Source organism: Natrix helvetica, assembly GCF_964273705.1.
Source record: "Natrix helvetica genome assembly, chromosome: 14".
Taxonomy (NCBI): Eukaryota; Metazoa; Chordata; class Lepidosauria; order Squamata; family Natricidae; genus Natrix; species Natrix helvetica.
The window spans coordinates 5,820,453-5,840,159 of NC_138564.1; the positions used below are offsets into that span (position 1 = coordinate 5,820,453).

Genomic DNA, 19,707 nt, shown 5'->3' on the forward strand with positions numbered 1-19,707 from the left:
TATAAGAAGATAAGAACATAATCTGCAACTCTGAATCTGATTACAACCAAAGACTTTTGACACTCCCCCCCCCCACTTCATTGAAACCCCGCCCCCTCTTCATTGAAACCCCGCCCCCTCTTCATTGAAACCCCGCCCCCTCTTCATTGAAACCCCGCCCCCTTTTCCTTCCCCTGCTCCTCTCCGGACTTTCCATTCTGGGTCGCACTTTCGCCGCCACTTCCCGTGGCGTCTTTTTTTTTAAACCTTCAATGAATCCCCATCCATAACCTTTTCGCTTTGCCCTTATTCAAAACGCCCGGTTCGGTTTTTTTTTTCTCCCCCCGCCCCGCGCCCAATCAAACCGCCTCAGCGCGTGACGAATCGGCCGAGAAGGTCGTTTCGAATCTGCTGCGGCCGCGGGAAACACTTCCGGTCGTTCCCGTCCTCGGGCCGGAAGTCGTCGTCCGCCATTTTCTGGCGGCTGATGGCGGCGTCAGGGAAGCCTCGGCCGCCGCTGCCCTGCGCGGAGCGGCGGTGAGGTGACGCCGAGGCGGCCTCTTCCTTCTCTTTCTCCGGTTTTCGAGCGGCGACTCCTTCTGGCCATGTACGCCGGGCGGCCGAGCGGGACGGAGGCCTCGGCGGCGCCAGCTGGGCGGACCGCGAGAGCGCTCCCGTCAGCGGCGGCAGCGGCCTCGCCCGGCGGCCCGAGCGGCGGCGAAGGCGGGAGTGGAGGAGGCGGCGGGGCGGTGGTCGGTGGCCGCGCGGAGCTGCTGGTCTTCGGCTACGCCTGCAAGCTGTTCCACGACGACGAGAAGGCGCTGCAGCAGGAGCAAGGCCGCCACCTGATCCCCTGGATGGGCGAGGCCTCCATCATGATCGATAGGTCGGTGCACAGCAACCCCCCCGCCCGACTATCGCTGCTCTTGTTGTTGTGCTTCTCCTCCTCCTCCTTCTGAGGGTCCTCTCGCCCTCCTGGTGGCTCTCTGGGGAGGGTGGGAAGTGGGGAGGGGGGGTCTGCAGGGGATCCTCTGCCAAGCAGGACGCGGGAGAGCAGGGCCCAGGCGAGGAAAGGCTTATCCCTGCCTTCTCCCACGAGGAGGGCCGGGCTACAATTCCCCATCTTTGTCCAGCGTGCTCCTCTGATTTCAGGCAGGCTAGACTACAGTTCCCATCCCCATCTGTCTTCTCTGTCTGATTTTGGACAAGCCGGACTATAATTCCCATCCCCTTCTTTGATTTAGACAGCCTGGACCACAAATCCCATCCCCATCTGTTTTCCCTGTCTGGCTTCAGACAGGCTGGACTACAACTCCCATCCCCATCTGGCTTCCCTGTCTGGCTTCAGACAGGCTGGACTACAACTCCCATCCCCATCTTTGATTTCAGACAGCCTGGACCACAAATCCCATCCCCATCTGTCTTCCCTGTCTGGTTTCAGACAGGCTGGACTACAACTCCCATCCCCATCCAGCATCCCTGGCTGTTTTCACACAGGCTGGACTACATCTCCCGTCCCTCCTGCTCATGATTTTGGGATATGTTGAACTACAATCCCCATCCAGTATCCCTGGCTGCTTCTGCACACCCTACATCCTAACTACTTCCATTTTGTTGTACAGGGTTATAAATCTTGTAATCTATAGGCAGCATATTAAAATATCTGTGATGTGCTGAATTACGACTCCCATCATCCATTTCTGCCTCCCTGGTGATCTGTACATGCTGGACTACAACTCCCACTGGCCCGTCTGTCCAGTGTTGGAGATGGCTGCCAAGGCTCCATAATTCCAACAGAATTGGAAATCCAATAAAATAAAATAAAATTTGAATTTTGTTGCTTCCATTCAGCTGTTAGTCTATTGTAGAAGGAATTCCCAAGATTACCAGTTTAAAAAAAAAGTTTTGTGTATTAGGTTGTTGTTACCACATAATATTGGACAGTATTTGTTTTTGTGTAAATCCAATTATATAATTCGAGCTGTTACTGCAAGTTCTTGGTGAATAATAAATCTTGCCATCACTGGATTGTAATACCAGGGCATAAATATAATGTAGTGTAACCTTTAAAAAAACTTATTAGTGGAAGTGCTAAGTCACATTTCAACTTTTTTTAAAAAAAAAATCTGCAAATATAGCTTCTGAGTAGCTTTCAGAAATCATGTATTGGATTAATTACCTATGATAGTTTGTTTATGATATGCCTGGATAGAGATGTCTCCCCAAAAAGGCTGCTGTTTTTTTGGGGTGCACATGTAAAAAGTTTGATTTGGTAAAAGCAGCTTTCAAAAGATTATTTTATCATAGTGTGGTTTTAATACTGAAGCCGCCAATTAAAATAAATCCTTCACATATTTGACTGAATGGCTTAGTTTAGACCATGAAATCTACCTACCTTCAAAGTGATGCTGGCTTGTTTTTTGATGGAAGAGACCAGCATGCTACTCCTCTGAAGTTGGGTGTGATTATGGCTCCTATAATAGTTATCAAAAAAAAAAAAGATTAAGAGCTTCCTTTGAATTCTGTCTGCTGAGTTAGTCAAGGCACAGCACATCTTTAAAGAAAAAAAACTATAAACTTTATAAGTTTAGATTCCAGCAAAGCCAGCTTTGGAAATCTGGAAAGCTCCATGGTTTATCTAATCCAGATAAATCTAGAAAGCTTTGCCTCCGGGCTTTACCTGATCTAGATAAATCTAGATGTCCCTTCCACGCCTCCCCAATGTTCTCTTCCTCCTTGGCAGAGGATTGCTGCGTTGTTTACATTCCCTCCACCTTGAAGGAGTGGATCCTATATACACTGGGCTTGCAAGTACCCTCTTTTCAAACCAAAGTCTTTAATGACTCCTGTTACAAATGAAAGGAAAACTATTTGCATCTCTGAATCCCAGCAAAAAACGTACTCTCTAGAGTGGTAAAGTTAACCCCGTGATCTGTTATGCAATATGACTTTTTGGCCCAGGCTAATTTTTTTTTCTGCCTGAGTTTCCAATAAGTGATGTAAAGCTACACTCCAAGGTTAATGGCCTGTACAGGTTGAATTCTTGCATTCTCATCCTTCCCTATTACAATTCATTGATGAATCTTTGTTTTGTTGCGGTTCCCCCCCCCCCCCCTCTTCGGAGCAGCATAATAGCAGTCTTTGTAATAGTGCTGTAGAGAAGGTTAAACTGAGGTTTAGTGACTTGACTCTTAAAATCCTCCAGGGGATTTCACGTTTGACAAAGTAGAACCTTGGTTTCCGAATTCCAACTATTCTAATTCACTTTAGGGCAGCGATGCCACATTTAGCGTGATGGAAGTTGTTGCGTGTGTTGGCTACACTTGTACGGCTTCTGGCAAAAAACCTTGGTTTTCATTGATTTGTAGATAGATGTTCCAGCTGTTTAGTTTAATAGTATTTGTAGCTTCATGGAAACTCGTTTTATTACCACAAAATGGTACAGAATTTAGATAATGGTTCCTGTAATGCTGTTACGCTTGGGGACTCCTGCTATTTAAAGCTAAAACTGACAGGTGGATTCTTTGTCTGGTGGTAATCTCATTGTTTTGGAAGTTCTATTGGCATTTTAGTGAAAAAAATGGAAAGCCAAAGGGATTGAAATGCCATTGTTGTTAGCGCAATCCCCCTAGTGTAAAGCAAAGAGAGTCTGAAGGCTTTGGTTTGAAAAGAGTGTGTGGCATATTGTAAGAGCTTGCTTCTTCCATTTTTATTTTTGCTGTACACAACCTTTGTAAGGTCCCAATTCCCAAATCAAGCCCTACCGGGAACGATACAAAACTCATTAACAATGATTTTTGGTGAAACCTTAAAAGTGAATTTTCTTTATAACATTCAGAACAAAAACTTACTGTTGGTAACGCCATGGCATGTCTTGTATGGGGCTATGTGGCGATATTTTGCGACTTCCCGGAATCAAATTAAAATGTAAATTAAACATGGGTTTGATAATTCAGCTTCATCATCGCCATCATCAGTCAAAGCAATAGCAAGTATCAGCCAATGCTCTTTCACAGTTTCTGATAGGGCAAGTTAGCTGAAAAGTGTAAAAATGGTAGGAGCAAGCTATGCATATGCTCATGATCTTTTATTATTTTACATTTGTAAATTAAGGAGGTTTGATAGATTTAGTCATTATAGAAAACTGGCTCTAAATTATTGATTGATGATCTTTCAGAGCAGTTGTTTTGGTTTTTTTACCTTGCTCTCTCTGGAATTGTTTGTTTTTGAGGAAGCAATCATGGCATTGAGACGATTTCATCTTAGAAGAAAGTTGCCTTTTTATTCACAAGTCTCATTCTTTTTAAAAAATAAAGTCTCCCACTTACATTAGTTTTCATCTAACCAGCCTTTTAACCAAACTTCATATTCCACGTACCTCTCGTGGAATGGACTCGGTTGCTTCCTTCTACTCATATTTTCTCAGCCGCAAAGAAAATAGTTTTAAGTCTCAGCCTAATCCTCTTTTAATTACCGGACTTGCGCAGATTATGCAAAAAAAAATTTGACAAAATTATTAGCTCAAAGAAATACTTAAGTGGCTTACAAACACAGACAATTTTTTTTTTTAAAAAGTGACCAAATGGAAGAAACACCCCAACGTAAAACGATGGATATGTAGTTCAGGGGATCGGCGAGCGTTTCCTGCCAAGAACCTCCTTAAATTGCACCAATGTTGCTGTTCCTATGTTTGTGTGTCTCTCTATCACATAACCCAGGACTTCTTTCCTCAGCCGCATATAGCTAGGGGCCGTGCCTAGCCATGATTTTACCTCCAATGGATCCAGGTTTCTTTGGTGAAGATTTCTTCTGAGAATGCAAGACTAGCAGAAAGACGCGAGGAATTACCCACCGTTTGGTTCTTACGGATAGGTATTTATGTACTTGGGTTTGTGTAAATGTAAGTAATTTGCCTTTGCAGGAAAAAGTAAATAAATAAATTCCCTCTTGTTACATAGCCGTTACATATGTTGGCCAGGGTCATTAAGTGTTTGAACCACAAACGGTAAGGACGCATAGCAGACGGTTCCTCTTTTTAGATAGTTCGCTTTTAATTGTAATCAGTAACTCCCAAAGGGGCTTGTTTTTTGGCGGAAGTGGGTCAGGAGCGTTGAGTCAGATTAACGGGTTCCCTCATTTAATTCAGTAGGTGGTTCTTTTATAGGTGGTAAGTATCGATAGATTTGGCAGGAAGCTGAGCCCGAAGTCCCTTGGCTGACCCTCCTCTTCCTGTTGCAGATACGATGGGCGTGGCCACTTGCACGACCTTTCCGAGTACGACGCCGAATATTCCACCTGGAACAGAGATTACCAATTGTCCGAAGAGGAAGCCCGAATCGAAGCTCTCTGTGACGAAGAGAGGTATTTAGCCTTGCGTACGGACTTGCTTGAGGAAGAGGCAAGGCAAGGTATAAAAATCTAGGACAATTTCCTGAGAATAGCACGCGTTTTGAAATTGAAAAAAATAAATAAATTGGTTTTTGTTTTCTCCTTTGAAAAAAAAGTCTCGTGTAACTTAAAAAGAATATATATATATATCGTTGTTTCCCACTCATTATATACTCACTCTTTCTGATATTATTTTGACAGTAATCCAGTGGATTCGAAAAAACGAGCGTCTTTGCGTATCTGAGGACCTCAGGATAGTTTATATGTAGAGCCACCCCGAATTGCTGCCCCCACGTTTTGAGGGCAGGCTGAGCATTGAGCGCACTCTTTTAACTGTTCTCCTTTAACAGTATTGTATCATCGAAAAAGTTCATGTCTCTTTTTTTTTTCCTCCTTTCTTCTGTGTTTTGAGTAGAAATGACGTTCACGCTTATCTCCACAGGGGAAATTTTTAAAAAAATATATAAACCAAGATCAAACCCCACCCCCCAAAAAAGCAGACGAAAGAAAGCTCCTATTTTCTGCCCTTTTTTTTTTGCGTATGGGCAGAAATATCAATGTTCATACACGACCCGCTTAGGTCAATTTGCTGTAACGTTTGCGTGTGAATGTTAGGGCGAATTACGTGTTGTTCTTTTTAAAAGAAAAAAGAAAATTAGCTGTATTGAAATGATTCCACCCTTTTTCTAATTGCCTGTTGCTTTTTTCTTCAAGAGGAAGAATATAAGAGGCTGAGCGAAGCTTTGGCCGAAGATGGGTCCTATAATGCCGTGGGATTTACCTACAGTAGTGATTATTACGATCCCTCAGAACCCACTGAGGAAGAGGAGCAGCCGTTCAAGACCAAAGGTAAGGGAACTTCTGTGGGGAAAATCGCTTTCTTTATATATCTTGGGGGAAAACTCATTGGGGTGGGCTGGGATTTTGTAGTTCTGTTGATGAAAGGCATTGAATCCCTCAGTTCGGGGACCTCTGGACACGAAACAAATGTCTCTTCAGCTTTCATGCCTAAGGAGGGACTAGAACTCCCCAGTCTCCTGGCGATTGGCCCAAAGTCACCTAGCCTGCTTTCCTGCCCAAGGCAGAACTAAAACTCACCAGTCTCCTGGCGATTGGCCCAAAGTCACCCAGCCTGCTTTCATGCCCAAGGCAGAACTAGAACTCACCAGTCTCCTGGCGATTGGCCCAAAGTCACCCAGCCTGCTTTCATGCCCAAGGCAGAACTAGAACTCACCGTCTCCTAGCAATTGGCCCAAAGTCGTCCAGCCTGCTTTCATGCCCAAGGCAGAACTAGAACTCACCAGTCTCCTGGCGATTGGCCCAAAGTCACCCACCCTGCTTTCATGCCCAAGGCAGAACTAGAACTCACCAGTCTCCTGGCGATTGGCCCAAAGTCACCCAGCCGCTTTTCATGCCTAAAGTGGAACTACAGCTTGTGATTTCCAGGTTTCTGACTTAGTGCCTTAAACTACTAGACCAAACTGGCTTTCGAGTGTAAAATGTAGTATCTTTTAGAGGCTGAAAGAGCTTTTGTATATTTAAGTCGCTTGCAACTGGCATGGAAGTGAGTAATACAAACATTAGCTTACTCGATCCTTTTAAAACCAACAAAGAAAGTGAAACCTCCCTCATTCTCATCAGTTCTTTTTCCTGAAATAGTCTTACTCGTTGCTTCAAAACTTTCTTGTTTGAGACCTTAGAATAGAATGAAATAGAATAGAGAGGGAAGAGAGGAGAGAATAGAATGGAATTCTTTATTGACCAAGTGTGATTGGACACGCAAGGAATTTGTCTTTGGTGCAGATGCTCTCAGTGTACATAAAAGAAAAGATATATTCATCAAGAATCATAAGGTACAACACTTAATCATAGTCACAGGGTACAAATAAGCAATCAAATCATACTAGGAAGCAATCAATATAGATCATAAGAATACAAGCAACAAAGTTACAGTGCTGCAGTCATAAGTGGGAAGAGATGGGTGATAGGAACGATGAGAAGATTAATAGTAATAGTAATGCAGACTTAGTAAATAGTTTGACAGCGTTGAGGGGATTTTTTTGTGTAGCAGAGTGATGGCTTTAAAACTCTCCTTGTGTCTAGTTGTTCTGGTGTGCAGTGCCCTATAGTGTTGTTTTGAGGGTAGGAGTTGAAACAATTTATGTCCAGGTTGCGAAGGGTCTTTAGATATTTTCAAAGCTGTCTTTTTGACTCCTGCAGTGTGCAGGTCCTCAACGGATGGCAAGTTGGTAGTAATGGTTTTTTCTGCAGTTCTAAGTTGCCTTATAGCAATGTTCCTCAACCTTTCCAGGTTTGTGGCCTAGGCGTGGGGTTGGGGATGATTTTGTACGAGGGGCAGGAGCAGAGATGGGTATGCACGACTTGGTTGCTGTGAGCTGTGTGGATGCGAGTGCCCAGTACCCACCACTCATCAGGAGGGCTGTGAGAGCCAGCACCCATTGCTTGTGGAAGTCGGGCTGCGGGCATCAGTGCCTAAAACGAACGCGAGTGAGGCTGCGAGCACCGGTGCCTGCTGCTTGCGTGAATCAGGCTGTGTGCCAGCCTGCCACTCACACGCCCCAGTTGGTAGTGGGCCGCGGCCTACGGTTTGCGGACCTTATAGGATGGAGATTGCATCGTGGCAAAGTCAAATTTTCAATTCATTTTTGCTCCCCTAGTAACTGAGGTTGCTCGTTGTTTTTCTGTGCAGTGTAATAGGCACAACGCGGTTGGCGAAAAATAAATAAAACGCGCCACCAGTTGCTTATGCAGTCATACCGCGAGGAATATCCGAGACTGTCGTGTTTGATTACAAGTGTCATGTTATCCTTTTTTTTTCTTTTCTTTTTTTGCTGGATTCTCGCTAAATTAAAGTTGAATGATGATCTATTTCCTCCGGCAGTTTGAGTGGCCCAGATCCATCCAGACTGAGTGTAGAGAGAATGGGTAGAAGAGTAGCTATTACATAGTTAATGCTTTTAAGAACTTGTAATGGTGAGGCTTGCCGTAGTATCAAACCACACAGGTTTTTCGATGCCGCCAAAAAGAAACACATGTTCTTGGGTCAGATCATTAAAACAACTCCCCTGTAGTCAGCTTAGCCGTCTATGAGTATCTGTCAAAACATGTTTGTTTGTTTTTTCTCTCTCCCCCGCTGACAGTGGAAGTAGAAAAACAGCATTGCAGGAATTGTTTAAAAATAAATGGGGGGAAAAAGACAGTTGTTAAATCGGTTTGTCTGCTGTATTGTTTGTAGTCCCTGCTGACTTTGGGGTAAGGAATGGAATCCTACTTCCCGTGCAACTGACAAATTATGGTTGCATTTGAGCCCATTTGTTGGCCGTAGGCATTAGGAACTGTACAGCGCAATTGGGGAGAGCCATTAGGACTTGCTTTGTATGGGAGAAGTGAATTTGACCCACATATCCTCTGTGCACAAGCATACACGTGCGCGCGCACGGCTTGGGTTGAATCTGAGGCCTCCCTTCCCTTCCCCGTAATTGAATTACAATTCTGAGATTGCTTCCCCAGATTAAATTGTGTGTGTGTGTGTGTGCCATTAATAATTAAGCGCTGGGAATTTGTAGAGAAGAATGTACAACTCCATTGATTCTGGGGATAGATCAGAAGGTCGTATCTGCTTTGTCTGGTATTAAGCGAGGGCGGAATATCTCTGTTCGTTGTTAAGCAGATCCATCTTAATCTTCCCCCTAGTCCTTTTGATGCTGTGTCTGGAGAAACTGGAGGAGATAGAAGTTGAGTTCTGAGGTGGCTTTGCATATTTTCTTCAGATCCCAGTTCTTGCATGGGGTTGTTTAAAAATCTGAAACGCGGGAAGATAATTGAATTGAAGGCTAATGGGAGTTCATCTAGTGAGGATCTGTGAATTAATGAGTTAATTTACAGAGTTACTACAGGGAGTCCTCGACTTATGACCACAGTTGAACCCAACATTTCTGTTGCTAAGTGAGGCATTTGTTAAGTGGGTTTGAACCCATTTTACAATCGTTCTGGCCACTTGTTAAGTGAATCACTTAAGCAGTTGTGAAGTTAGCACAATTTTTAAGTGAATCGGGCTTCCCCCTTACATCTGCTTGTCAGAAGGTCACAAAAACTGTTCACTACAACCGTCATAAATATGAATCATCTGAATTTTGATCACATGATCATGGGGATGCCGTAAATTGTCGTAAGGATGAAGGTCACTTTTTACAGTGCCATTGTGATTTTGAACGGTCACTAAAGGAACTTTTATAAGTTGAGGGCTACTTGTATATCCAGATGTTTGGGTCGCCACAACGTAAAAAAGATGTTGAGACTCAAGAAAGAGCACAGAGAAGATCAACCAAGATGATTAGGGAACTGGAGACTAAAGCGTATGAAGAACGGTTGTAGGAATTGGGTAGGTCTAGTCTGATGAAAAGAAGGACTAGGGGAGACATGATAGCAGTCTTTCAATATTTGAAGGGCTGCCACAAAGAAGAGGGAGTCAAGCTATTCTCCAAAGCATCTGAAGGCAGGACAAGAAGCAATGGGTGGAAACTAATCAAGGAGAGAAGCAACTTAGAACTAAGGAGAAATTTCCTTAGACAGTGGGAACAATTAATCAGTGGAACAACTTGCCTCCAGAAGTTATGAATGCTCCAACACTGGAAATTTTTAAGAAGAGACAGGACAGCCATTTATCTGAAATGGTACAGGGCTTCCTGCTTGAGCAGGGGATTGGACTAGAAGACCTCTAAGGTCCCTTCCAACTTTCATTGTATTCTAGTCTATAAAACAAGAATTAGGCCTACCCTAAGATTCCCCCATCCGAATTCTGTACAGAATGGACCAATTTAGGCAGTGTGATTTCAGCCACTTTCCCAGGGTTTGGGATAACTTGTGGATGGGAAAAAGAATGCTGCCAACTTAAAAAAAACTGAAGAGTTTGGGTCACTTTAAGTGGCTGAGTTGCAGTTACTGATTTGTAAAAACAAGCCACGCAGGTATCGGAGAAAAGACATTAATGAATGAAATGTTGTTATCCCAGTCAGCTCCCTAGTTACTCCTGTGAATTAATCTAGCAAAGCGGTGCGGATTATCTCGAAAACCAGCTGCTGGTTGTGTAAATACATGCATCAAGGGTTTATCTTCTTGACAGTGAGAAAGGAAAGGTCTGCTGTCTGATCGTTGTAACTGAGATGGATTTCTCCCTGCTGCCTGTATCCTTCCAATGGCTCTTACCTTCTGAATCTCTGGTGTACACTCTTCAAAGACTCTTCTTTTAATTGGTTCTTGTTGTTCAAGCAATGTCCCCTGGTATGTCGCTCAGGTGGAACATCTGCGGCATTGTTGTGGCTTGCCAGTGGCCAGCGGAGCTGGCAGCAGATTCAGACAGTGAGGAGGTTGGGGAGGAACCTGGGCCAGTCCTGGAGTCTGGGGAAGGCTCTGATGAGGGCTCTATGTCGGAGGCAAAGAGGGGGGCAGAGCCGTATGCCAGTTATCAGCTGCCTTCAGAGTCAGACATCAGTGGGACAGACGAACAGCTGGAGCCTGTTCCCAGTGTGCGCATGCGCAGAGTTGCCAGAGGAAGGGAACAGCTAAAGAACAGGGGTCGATTTGGGAGTAAGGCCACAGGTGGATGATGAATGGCCCCTCCCAGAGGAAATAAAAGAGGAGCGAAAGGGGAGTGGAGTTTGCAGGAGACCATTAGTTCACTTCATTGGTTCGTGACTCTCAGAGACTCCTTGCCAAGTTCTGCAGAGATCGGCCTGGCAGCTCTCCAAGCCAGATAAGGTCTGTGACTGTAAATCCTCCCTTGAAAGACTTTGCTGGAGGTGAATGAGCAGAATTCACAGTAAATTAATAAAAGGGGCTTTTGTCAGGACAAGGAGTTTGCTTCAGGCTCTCGGGAAGCCTCGGTCAGAACAGGCATCAACTTGGCCGGGGCGCATTAAGGCTCGATCCCATCATGCATCTTGGTCTCCTAAGCGATAGTTATACCATCAGGTTAGCGAAAACATATTCGTGTTCCTCGACAGAGGCAGGCTTAACCCAATAAACAGAGATAATGAAACGAAATTGGCATTGTAAACGCAGCCTGGAAATATACTGATGAAAAAAGAAATAAACCATCAAGAAAGGAAACTTAACGGATGTTTTGTTCCGTTCTTTGCATGACAACGTATCCTCTTCTAATTTATAGTGGCTGTAACCAAGTCAGAAAGCGCGGAAGAAAACGAAGAGCCATTTATCGCCCCTGTGGGATTGAACGTACCTTCCGATGTGGAACTGGTGAGTATGTTTTTAATACAGACCAGTGCCGTGGAGTATCTGCAGCATCTTCCTTTCTGTAATTTTGAATAAGGCAACAAGTAAATCTGCCCCTTCGGAAATTCACCCCGAATTCTGAAATTCTGAAAGCACCCCGAATATCTTATCTGGCTATTGCAGTGAGGGCGAACCTTTTCAGCACCAAGTGCCCAAACCGAAACATGCATGTGCTGGAGCATGGGAAAACCCAAAGAGCAGCTGGCCGGTGCATGCATGCCTATTTTTTTTACTGTTTCTCAGGCACTTTTCAGGCTGTTTTGGGCCATTTTCAGGCTGTTTTGGGGCCGTTTTCAGGCTGTATTTTGGGGCATTTTCAGGCTGTTTTGGGACCGTTTTCAGGCTGTTTTGGGGGGCATTTTCAGGCTGTTTTGGGACCATTTTCAGGCTGTTTTGGGGCCGTTTTCAGGCTGTATTTTGGGCTGTTTTCAGGCTGTTTTGGGCCATTTTCAGGCTGTATTTTGGGCTGTTTTCAGGCTGTTTGGGGCCATTTTCAGGCTGGTTTTGGGGGCATTTTCAGGCTGTTTTGGGACCGTTTTCAGGCTGTTTTGGGGGGCATTTTCAGGCTGTTTTGGGACCATTTTCAGGCTGGTTTTTGGGCCGTTTTGGGGCTGTTTTGGGGGCATTTTCAGGCTGTTTTGGGAGCCATTTTCAGGCTGTTTTGGGGGCCATTTTCAGGCTGGTTTTTGGGCCGTTTTCAGGCTGTTTTGGGACCATTTTCAGGCTGGTTTTTGGGCCGTTTTCAGGCTGTTTTGGGGCCATTTTCAGGCTATTTTGGGGGCCATTTTCGGGCTGGTTTTTGGGCCATTTTCAGGCTGGTTTGGGGGCATTTTCAGGGTGTTTTAAACCATTTTGAGGCTTGTTTTTGTGCCGTTTTCAGGCTGTTTTTGAGCCATTTTCGGGCCAAAAATGGTCTGAAAAAAGCCCCAAAGTGGGGTGTTTTTTGGCCATTTTGGGGGCTGTTTTCAAGCCCTTTTCCGGTGCTCTGGTGCCCGTGAAGAGCAGCTGGCAATGGCGTGCGTGCCCACAGAGAGAGCTCTGCGTGCCACCTGTGGCACGCTTGCCATAGGTTCGCCATCACGGGGCTATTGCATTAATTGAGATTGGCAGATTTAGGCTGTATAGATGGTCCTCGACCTACGACCACAACTGAGCCCAGCATTTTCTGTTGCTAAGCGAGATATTTGTTGCATGAGTTTTGACCCTTTTTTAAGATCTTCCTTGCCACAGTTGTTAAGTGAATCACTGCCCTTATGAAGTTAATCCCACGGTTTTTGAGTCACTCTGGTTGACTGACAGAGATTCCAGAGTGAGCTTCTCAACATTTAGCACTGTGTTGGATACTATTGATATTGTAAAAGAGTAGTTGGCCAACTCCAAACAATTGCAATAACAATGCTTTGGTGAAGGGGAAAAAAAAACCCGCCATATTTTAGTTGTCTGAAGTTTCTCTGTAAGATTTACAGCCTTGGAATTATTTTCCCCGTCTGGCTCTTCCTCGTTGAATCATTCTGTTGTAACTCATATTTTATGATCTAAATCATCTATAGTTTCTCCTGATTTTGGAGAGGTAGCGCAACATTTGCCTAGTTATTGCATTTTAGCTGTGTTACTCTAGCGGCTTTCCAATCCACCATCTGCGGAATAATTTAGAAAGAAATAAAAGATGTATTTGCATAGGACGTGATCCCTTTTACGATTATAAAACCATATCAAATGCAGGTAGCGGTCTTCCTCCTGCGATTTAGCTCTTTGCAATTTCAGGCCCTGTGCGAACATGAAAGTCCTTTGATACGGGCAAAGCAACTCGGTAGTTTGAAATTCTGAAAGAAGGTTAAATTCCACGAGGAGGGCACAGAACTCCTTAGATCTCAAAAATCCCTTCAGATGTCCAGGGGACGGGGGGGGGGGGAACCTTCTGTAGCCCTTCTCAGGGATTTTTTTTGTTTTTGTTTTTTTTCCTGGTGTGTGGATTTCATTTCCTTACTATTGCTACACACCCTGTTTATGACTATAGAGATTCTTTTTTAAAAAAAAAAACTTCTTTATTAACAAATCATGGTTATCTACCCAAGATGACCTATATGTAAACTTCTAATAACATCAGAATTGTTTGCTGTGATGGCGCAGCGGTTAGAATGCAGTGTTGCAGGCTAACTCTGCCGACTGCCAGGAGTTCGATCCCGATCAGCTCAAGGTTGACTCATCCTTCCATCCTTCTGAGGTGGGTAAAATGAGGGCCCAGATTGTTGGGGTTTGCAAGAGGCTGACTCTGTCAACCGCTTAGAGAGGGCTTTAAATACCACTGTGAAGCGGTATATAAATCTAAAGGCTATTGTCCATCCGTCCATCCTTCCTTCCTTCCCTCCCTCCTGTCAGGGTTCCAAGTAATAAATCCATTGCAAGAAAAAAAAAACCCTCCGAAGCAGGTAGATTCCTCAAAGAATAGCTTTATTGGAAATATTATATTGGCACGTATCTGGTGAAAACCGACTCTGAAGGGTCACTCAGTTTTCACCTAATTAAAAGAGAAAGTCCCCCCCCCATCCCAAACAATTAGTCACATGGCCCAATCAAAGCAGCATCTGCTGGTCTGCTGACGTCACTCCTCCTTCCTCCGGCCAGATGTGAGAACGTCCTTGGTTCCCAAGAGAAAGTATTTTATTTTGACTACATAACCCCACCTATCTCTAATCCCCCCTCCCTATCCCTTAGCTCTAGTGTGGCAGCACTGAAGCTCCAAGATAATTTCGGCCAGGCCAGCTTCAGCGTTCCTTCCTTCCTTCCTTCCTTCCTTCCTTCCTTCCTTCCTTCCTTCCTTCCATCCATCCATCCATCCATCCATCCATCCATCCATGGTGTGCACTGGTTAGAGTGAAGCATTGCAGGCTAATTCTGCCCATTGTCAGCAGGTCAATCCTGACCAGCTCAAGGTTGACTCAGCCTCCCCTCCTTCCAAGGTGGGTAAAATGAGGACCCAGATTGTTGGGGGGCTATATACTGATTCTATAAACCACTTAGAGAGGGCTATAAAGCACTCTGAAGCGGTATATAAGTCTAATTGCCATTTCCCGTGGCTATAGCACCAGTGTTTTCCCCGTAGTCTTGTCACAAAAGCAGGGGTCTATCTTAGATCGGCTTCAGGTATTTGAAAAGAGAGACATAAATTTGAATGGGTGGGTGGCTCCATGTTCTTTTTTTTTTTTTAACGATATTGTTCCCTGGTTGCCTTTGAAATTAACTGCATGATTGGATCCTCGCATAAGAAATCTATAAAACGGTTGCAGAATTTGTGTCCCACTGTGTAAATCACGGGATGAAGTGGGTTCATTTTGCCACCTAATTTTAGCAACTGCTTTTAAAACGGCTGGGCTTGATGCAGCAGACAAGTGTCAGGCTGGTTAGGACAGGTTTAATCTGCTTTCAGTTATGGAAGCCCTTTAGATGACTTTAGTGTTGTGACCCACCAGCGGTCAACGGCAGCTGGCAGCAGATTCAGACAGTGAGGAGGTTGGGGAGGAACCTGGGCCAGTCCTGGAGTCTGGGGAAGGCTCGGACGAGGGCTCTGTGTCGGAGGCAGAGAGGGAGCCAGGGAAGTCTGACAGTTATCAGCTGCCTTCAGTCGGAGATCAGTGGGGCAGAAGAACAGCCGGAGCCTGTTCCCAGTGTGCGCATGCGCAGAGCTGCCAGGAGAAGGGAACAGCTAAGGAACAAGGGCTGCCTCAGGAGTAACGGCACAGGTGGTTGGTTAATGGCCCCTCCCATAGGGAATAAAAGAGGAGCGAAAGGGGAGTGGAGTTTGCAGGAGACAATTAGTTCCTTTAATTGGTTCATGACTCTCCGAGACTCCTTGCCAAGTTCTGCAGATATCAGCCTGGCAGCTCTCCAATCCAGATAAAGTGGGAATCACGGGACCCCGGGACACTGCGACCGTCATAAATATGAGTCCCTTGCCAAGGGTCTGATTTTCGATTTACATGACTGTAGGGATGCTGCAATCCTCCTGAATGTGAAAAACAGTCCTAAGTCAGTTTTTTCACTGCTCTGGTCACTGAACAGTCACTAAACTATTGTAAGCCCCCACTTAAGTGGTTTTACAGAGTCAGCCTCTTGCCCCCCAACAATCTGGGTCCTCATTTGACCCACCTCAGAAGGAGGGAAGGCTGAATCAACCTTCAGCCGGTCAGGATCGAACTGCTGGCAGTCGGCAGAGTTAGCCTGCAATACTGCATTCTAACCCCTGGTCTACGATGGATGGATGGATGGATGGATGGATGGATGGAAGGAAGGAAGGAAGGAAGGAAGGAAGGAAGGAAGGAAGGAAGGAAGAGCAATAGCACTTATACGCTGCTTCACAGTGCTTTATAGCCCACTCTAAGCAGTTTACAGAATCAGCCTTTTGCCCCCAACAATCTGGGTCCTCATTTGACCCACCTCAGAAGGATGGAAGGCTGAGTCAACCTTGAGCCTGTCAGGATCGAACTGCTGGCAGTCGGCAGAGTTAGCCTACAACACTGCATTCTAACCACTGTGCCATCACAGCAAACAATGCTGATGTTATTAGAAGTTTACATATAGGTCATCTTGGGTAGATAACCACGATTTGGGGTTGGACTAGAAGACCTCCGAGGTCCCTTCCAACTCTGTTATTCTGTTCTGTTAAGGTCAAGGACTCCGTGTATTTTCTTTAAGTAACGTTCTTGTTGGTAAATGCTTGCTATACAAGGTTCGTACTCCTTTTTGGTATATTTATTGCCCCAACTTTTCCTTTTGGCAACAATGGAAAGTCTGCGGTTTTAAGATCCTTAAAACGGTTGAGGAGCTCCAGTTGTCATTTATTGCCTCAAGCGTTTACAATTGCACCCATCTTGAAAAAGAATGAAACTGTAATGTGGACGATTTCTGGTCAAAAGCTGGGGGGGGGGGGGGGAGGCAAGAAAATTGGCCTTTTTTTTCTGAGCGTTTCACCGTTCTCATGGCCACATTCTCCCTTCCCCCCCCCCCCCTTTTCTCATCTTGCTTTGCACTCATGAGATCTAGGAGCTTTTTTCAGAGTTCATCTCTATAGCCTGCTGCTTATTGGATGACCACAGTTCACAAATAATGCGTTACTTTTATTGTTGCAATTCCAGATGGAAGACGGTTTGATGGCTTTCTGCTCATCCAAAGCCAAGCCGTGCTTCGTTTTGGCATCATAAGTCATAAAATTGCAAACATACACACACGCCGTCTTTGTCTTTACCTATTTGTTGTGTAAAATCTCTGCATTGCCCTGTGTAATTGCAACGAGGGAATATAAAAGATTCACTTTTGATTTTCTCTTTTGGAGTGGCAAAGCTCGGGAAAGAGCAGGTGTTTGGCCGCCAAGGTTTAAGATCATTTGCCACAGTGTGGAAAACAAAAGAGGGAAAAGGAGACCCGAACAGAAAGAAAAACTGCGGCATAGAATAACAGAGTTGGGAGGGACCTTGGAGGTCTTCTAGTCCAACCCCCTGCTTAGGCAGGAAACCCTACACCACTTCAGACAAATGGTTATCCAACACCTTCTTAAAAACTTTTAGTGTTGGAGCATTCACAACTTCTGGAGGCAATTTGTTCCACTGATTAATTGTTCTAATTGAGTTGAAGTCAGCCCAACTTAAAAGTTGCAGAGGTGGAGAAATCCTGCTTTATATCATGTGCCCAGTGAACGTTCACAGATCCAATACGAGATATAGAACATTTCTGACCCTAGTTAATAATAATACTTTATTTACAGTCACAGACCAAAATACGAACAGTACAAAAGAGACACAGCAGCCGGTCACCAAAAGCCCAACTAAGGGGGGTTACAGCTCTCTCCTCTAATGGTCACAGCTCTCAAGAAAAACCTGGAAACCTGAGAGGTGATGTACGAGGAGACATCCCCAAGGCAATGCACAAACAAATCATAGCCATCAGGTCCAGAAGGGACGATTTCAGGAAGAGACAGTAACCTAGATCTGTCCGCGCTATACATAGGGCAAAATAGAAGGACATGCTCCGCTGTCTCAACCTCGGCTCTGTCACAAGGGCACAGCCGCTTATTAATCGGGAGCCTCTTGTAACAACCATCCAGAAGTGCTGAGGGCAAGACATTGAAGCGAGCCAGGGAAAAAGCTCTTCTATACTTGGGAATGGTTAGGGTATAAAAATAGGAAGCCATCCTCAATCCATAGTTATTAGCTTGGTTGAGAGTCAGGGGGGAGCAAGTTTTATTGGCTCTGGCTCGTAGATATTGTAAATCAATGTCCACGAGCCGTTGGACTATCCTAAATTGGGCATCCTTGAGGTCGTAGTTTCCCAAAGCATCCTCCGTGAAACCTAGTAGATGAAGTTTCTTCAGCAGCTCTTTCTCCCAGCGAGAAATATGGGAGTCCGTGAACACCAGGGAGAGGTAGCTGCCAGGAACTGCCAGAAAGAGCACCCCAAACCACCATTTAAAGGTGTTTATCCAGGCCATACATTCCACTGATCGAATGCCTTTCTGAGCCTAGTTAAATTTCACCAAGCCTTCATTTCAACATGTCTTAAGATTAAGGCCAACCTACTTCCAAAAGATACTCCCTCTTAAAGCAGCTTCTCCCATGGAAAGCTCCCGTGGATGCTTTAGCCTCCCAACTCCAAGCAACCCCAGGCAGCATCAGTGTTGGAATCCAAGAATGACTTACATTGGGCTAAGATGCCTCCCAAAGATTAGCCGATATTACTAGTTTTCATGAAAGAGTTTCATGATGGATCATGGTTTGTTTCCTATCCCAAAATCGTCTAATCTCTGGGCATCTTCCTTTTTCAAGATAACAAAACCATAATTAAACTCACTCTGGGGAGAAAATGTAGCTCCATTGATTAATTCTTCTAACTGTCAGGAAATTTCTCCTTGGTTCCAGATTGTTTCTCTCCTCGATTAGTTTCCACCCATTGCTTCTTGTCTTTCCAGTGTTGTGAATGCCCCAACACTGGAAGTCTTTAAGAAGATGTTGGATAGCTATTTGTCTGAAACGGTATAGGGTTTCCTGCCTAGGCAGGGGGTTGGACTAGAAGACCTCCAAGGTCCCTTCCAACTCTAGTATTGTATTGTATTGCCTTCAGATGCTTTGAAGAATAGGTTGACTCCCTCTTCTCTCTGGCAGCCCCTGAGATATCGTGTCTCCCCTAGTCCTTCTTTTCATTAAGATGAACCTAATTTTGTTTTATCCCCCCCCCCCCCAACAGCCCCCCACTGCCAAAATGCACGCCATCATCGAACGGACGGCGAATTTCGTCTGCAAGCAGGGAGTCCAGTTTGAGATTATGCTGAAAGCCAAACAGGCTCGGAACTCCCAATTTGATTTCCTGCGGTTTGATCACTACCTCAATCCCTACTACAAATTTATTCAGAAAGCCATGAAGGAAGGGCGCTACGCTGCTTCTTCGGAGAAGAAAAAGGAGGAGAAAAAAAGTAAGCGGTTTTTGTGGGTTTTTTTTTCTTTTCTCTTTCTTTTCTGAAACACGGTGTCAGGCAGGAGGAAGCCTGTAAGCTTGTGCGCTCCTGTCTAAATCACTCCTGCGTCTTGACAGCTGAGGAAGCTCTTCGCTAATATCTGCTGCAGATGTTTTAAGATGTTCTTCCCCCCCCTCCCCCAAAGGCTATAGAGAGGATTAGAAGTTTAAACGCTTCAAATGACAGCCTCCCTAGGCATAACCCCACTTTTGGCAGCATTTAGCCGAGTTCTTTTTAAAATCCATTTGTAAAAAAAAATCTGAAGTTTTATGCTTGCATTTTTAGGTGGTTTTACTCCTTTTGACAGGGCTCTTCTGTAAAAGTAACCAGTAGCTTTGAGAAAACATTCGGCTTAAAATGTTCCAGGCAGGAAATGTTGCTGTTGTAAAGGCAGTCCTCGACATAACGACCATCCTGGAGCTGTAACGTGGGTTGGTCATGTGGCCAGACTGATTTTTCTCTCCTTTGTCAGCGGTTGTAAAGCAAACCGTTGAATTGCTATGGGCACAGTTTTGCCCCAAAATAGC

At 44.9% G+C, this 19,707-nt stretch overlaps 1 protein-coding gene across 5 annotated transcripts in view; it reads left to right on the forward strand.

Annotated features, from left to right (window-relative positions):
- Positions 1 to 438: 438 nt before the first annotated feature.
- SFSWAP (splicing factor SWAP) overlaps positions 439 to 19,707 on the forward strand; it is a 109,831-nt gene continuing 90,562 nt past the window's right edge. For 2 of the 5 annotated variants that reach the window (XM_081966875.1, XM_081966876.1), the window contains exons 1-5: positions 439 to 865; positions 5,218 to 5,387; positions 6,082 to 6,216; positions 11,555 to 11,643; positions 18,913 to 19,138. In XM_081966875.1, coding sequence (XP_081823001.1) covers positions 585 to 865; positions 5,218 to 5,387; positions 6,082 to 6,216; positions 11,555 to 11,643; positions 18,913 to 19,138 — 901 coding nt within the window. In that variant the 5' untranslated portion in view covers positions 439 to 584. Of the gene's footprint in view, positions 866 to 1,001; positions 5,388 to 6,081; positions 6,217 to 11,554; positions 11,644 to 18,912; positions 19,139 to 19,707 lie in introns of those variants that run through there. The other 3 variants (XM_081966878.1, XM_081966879.1, XM_081966877.1) reach the window with 3 other exon arrangements.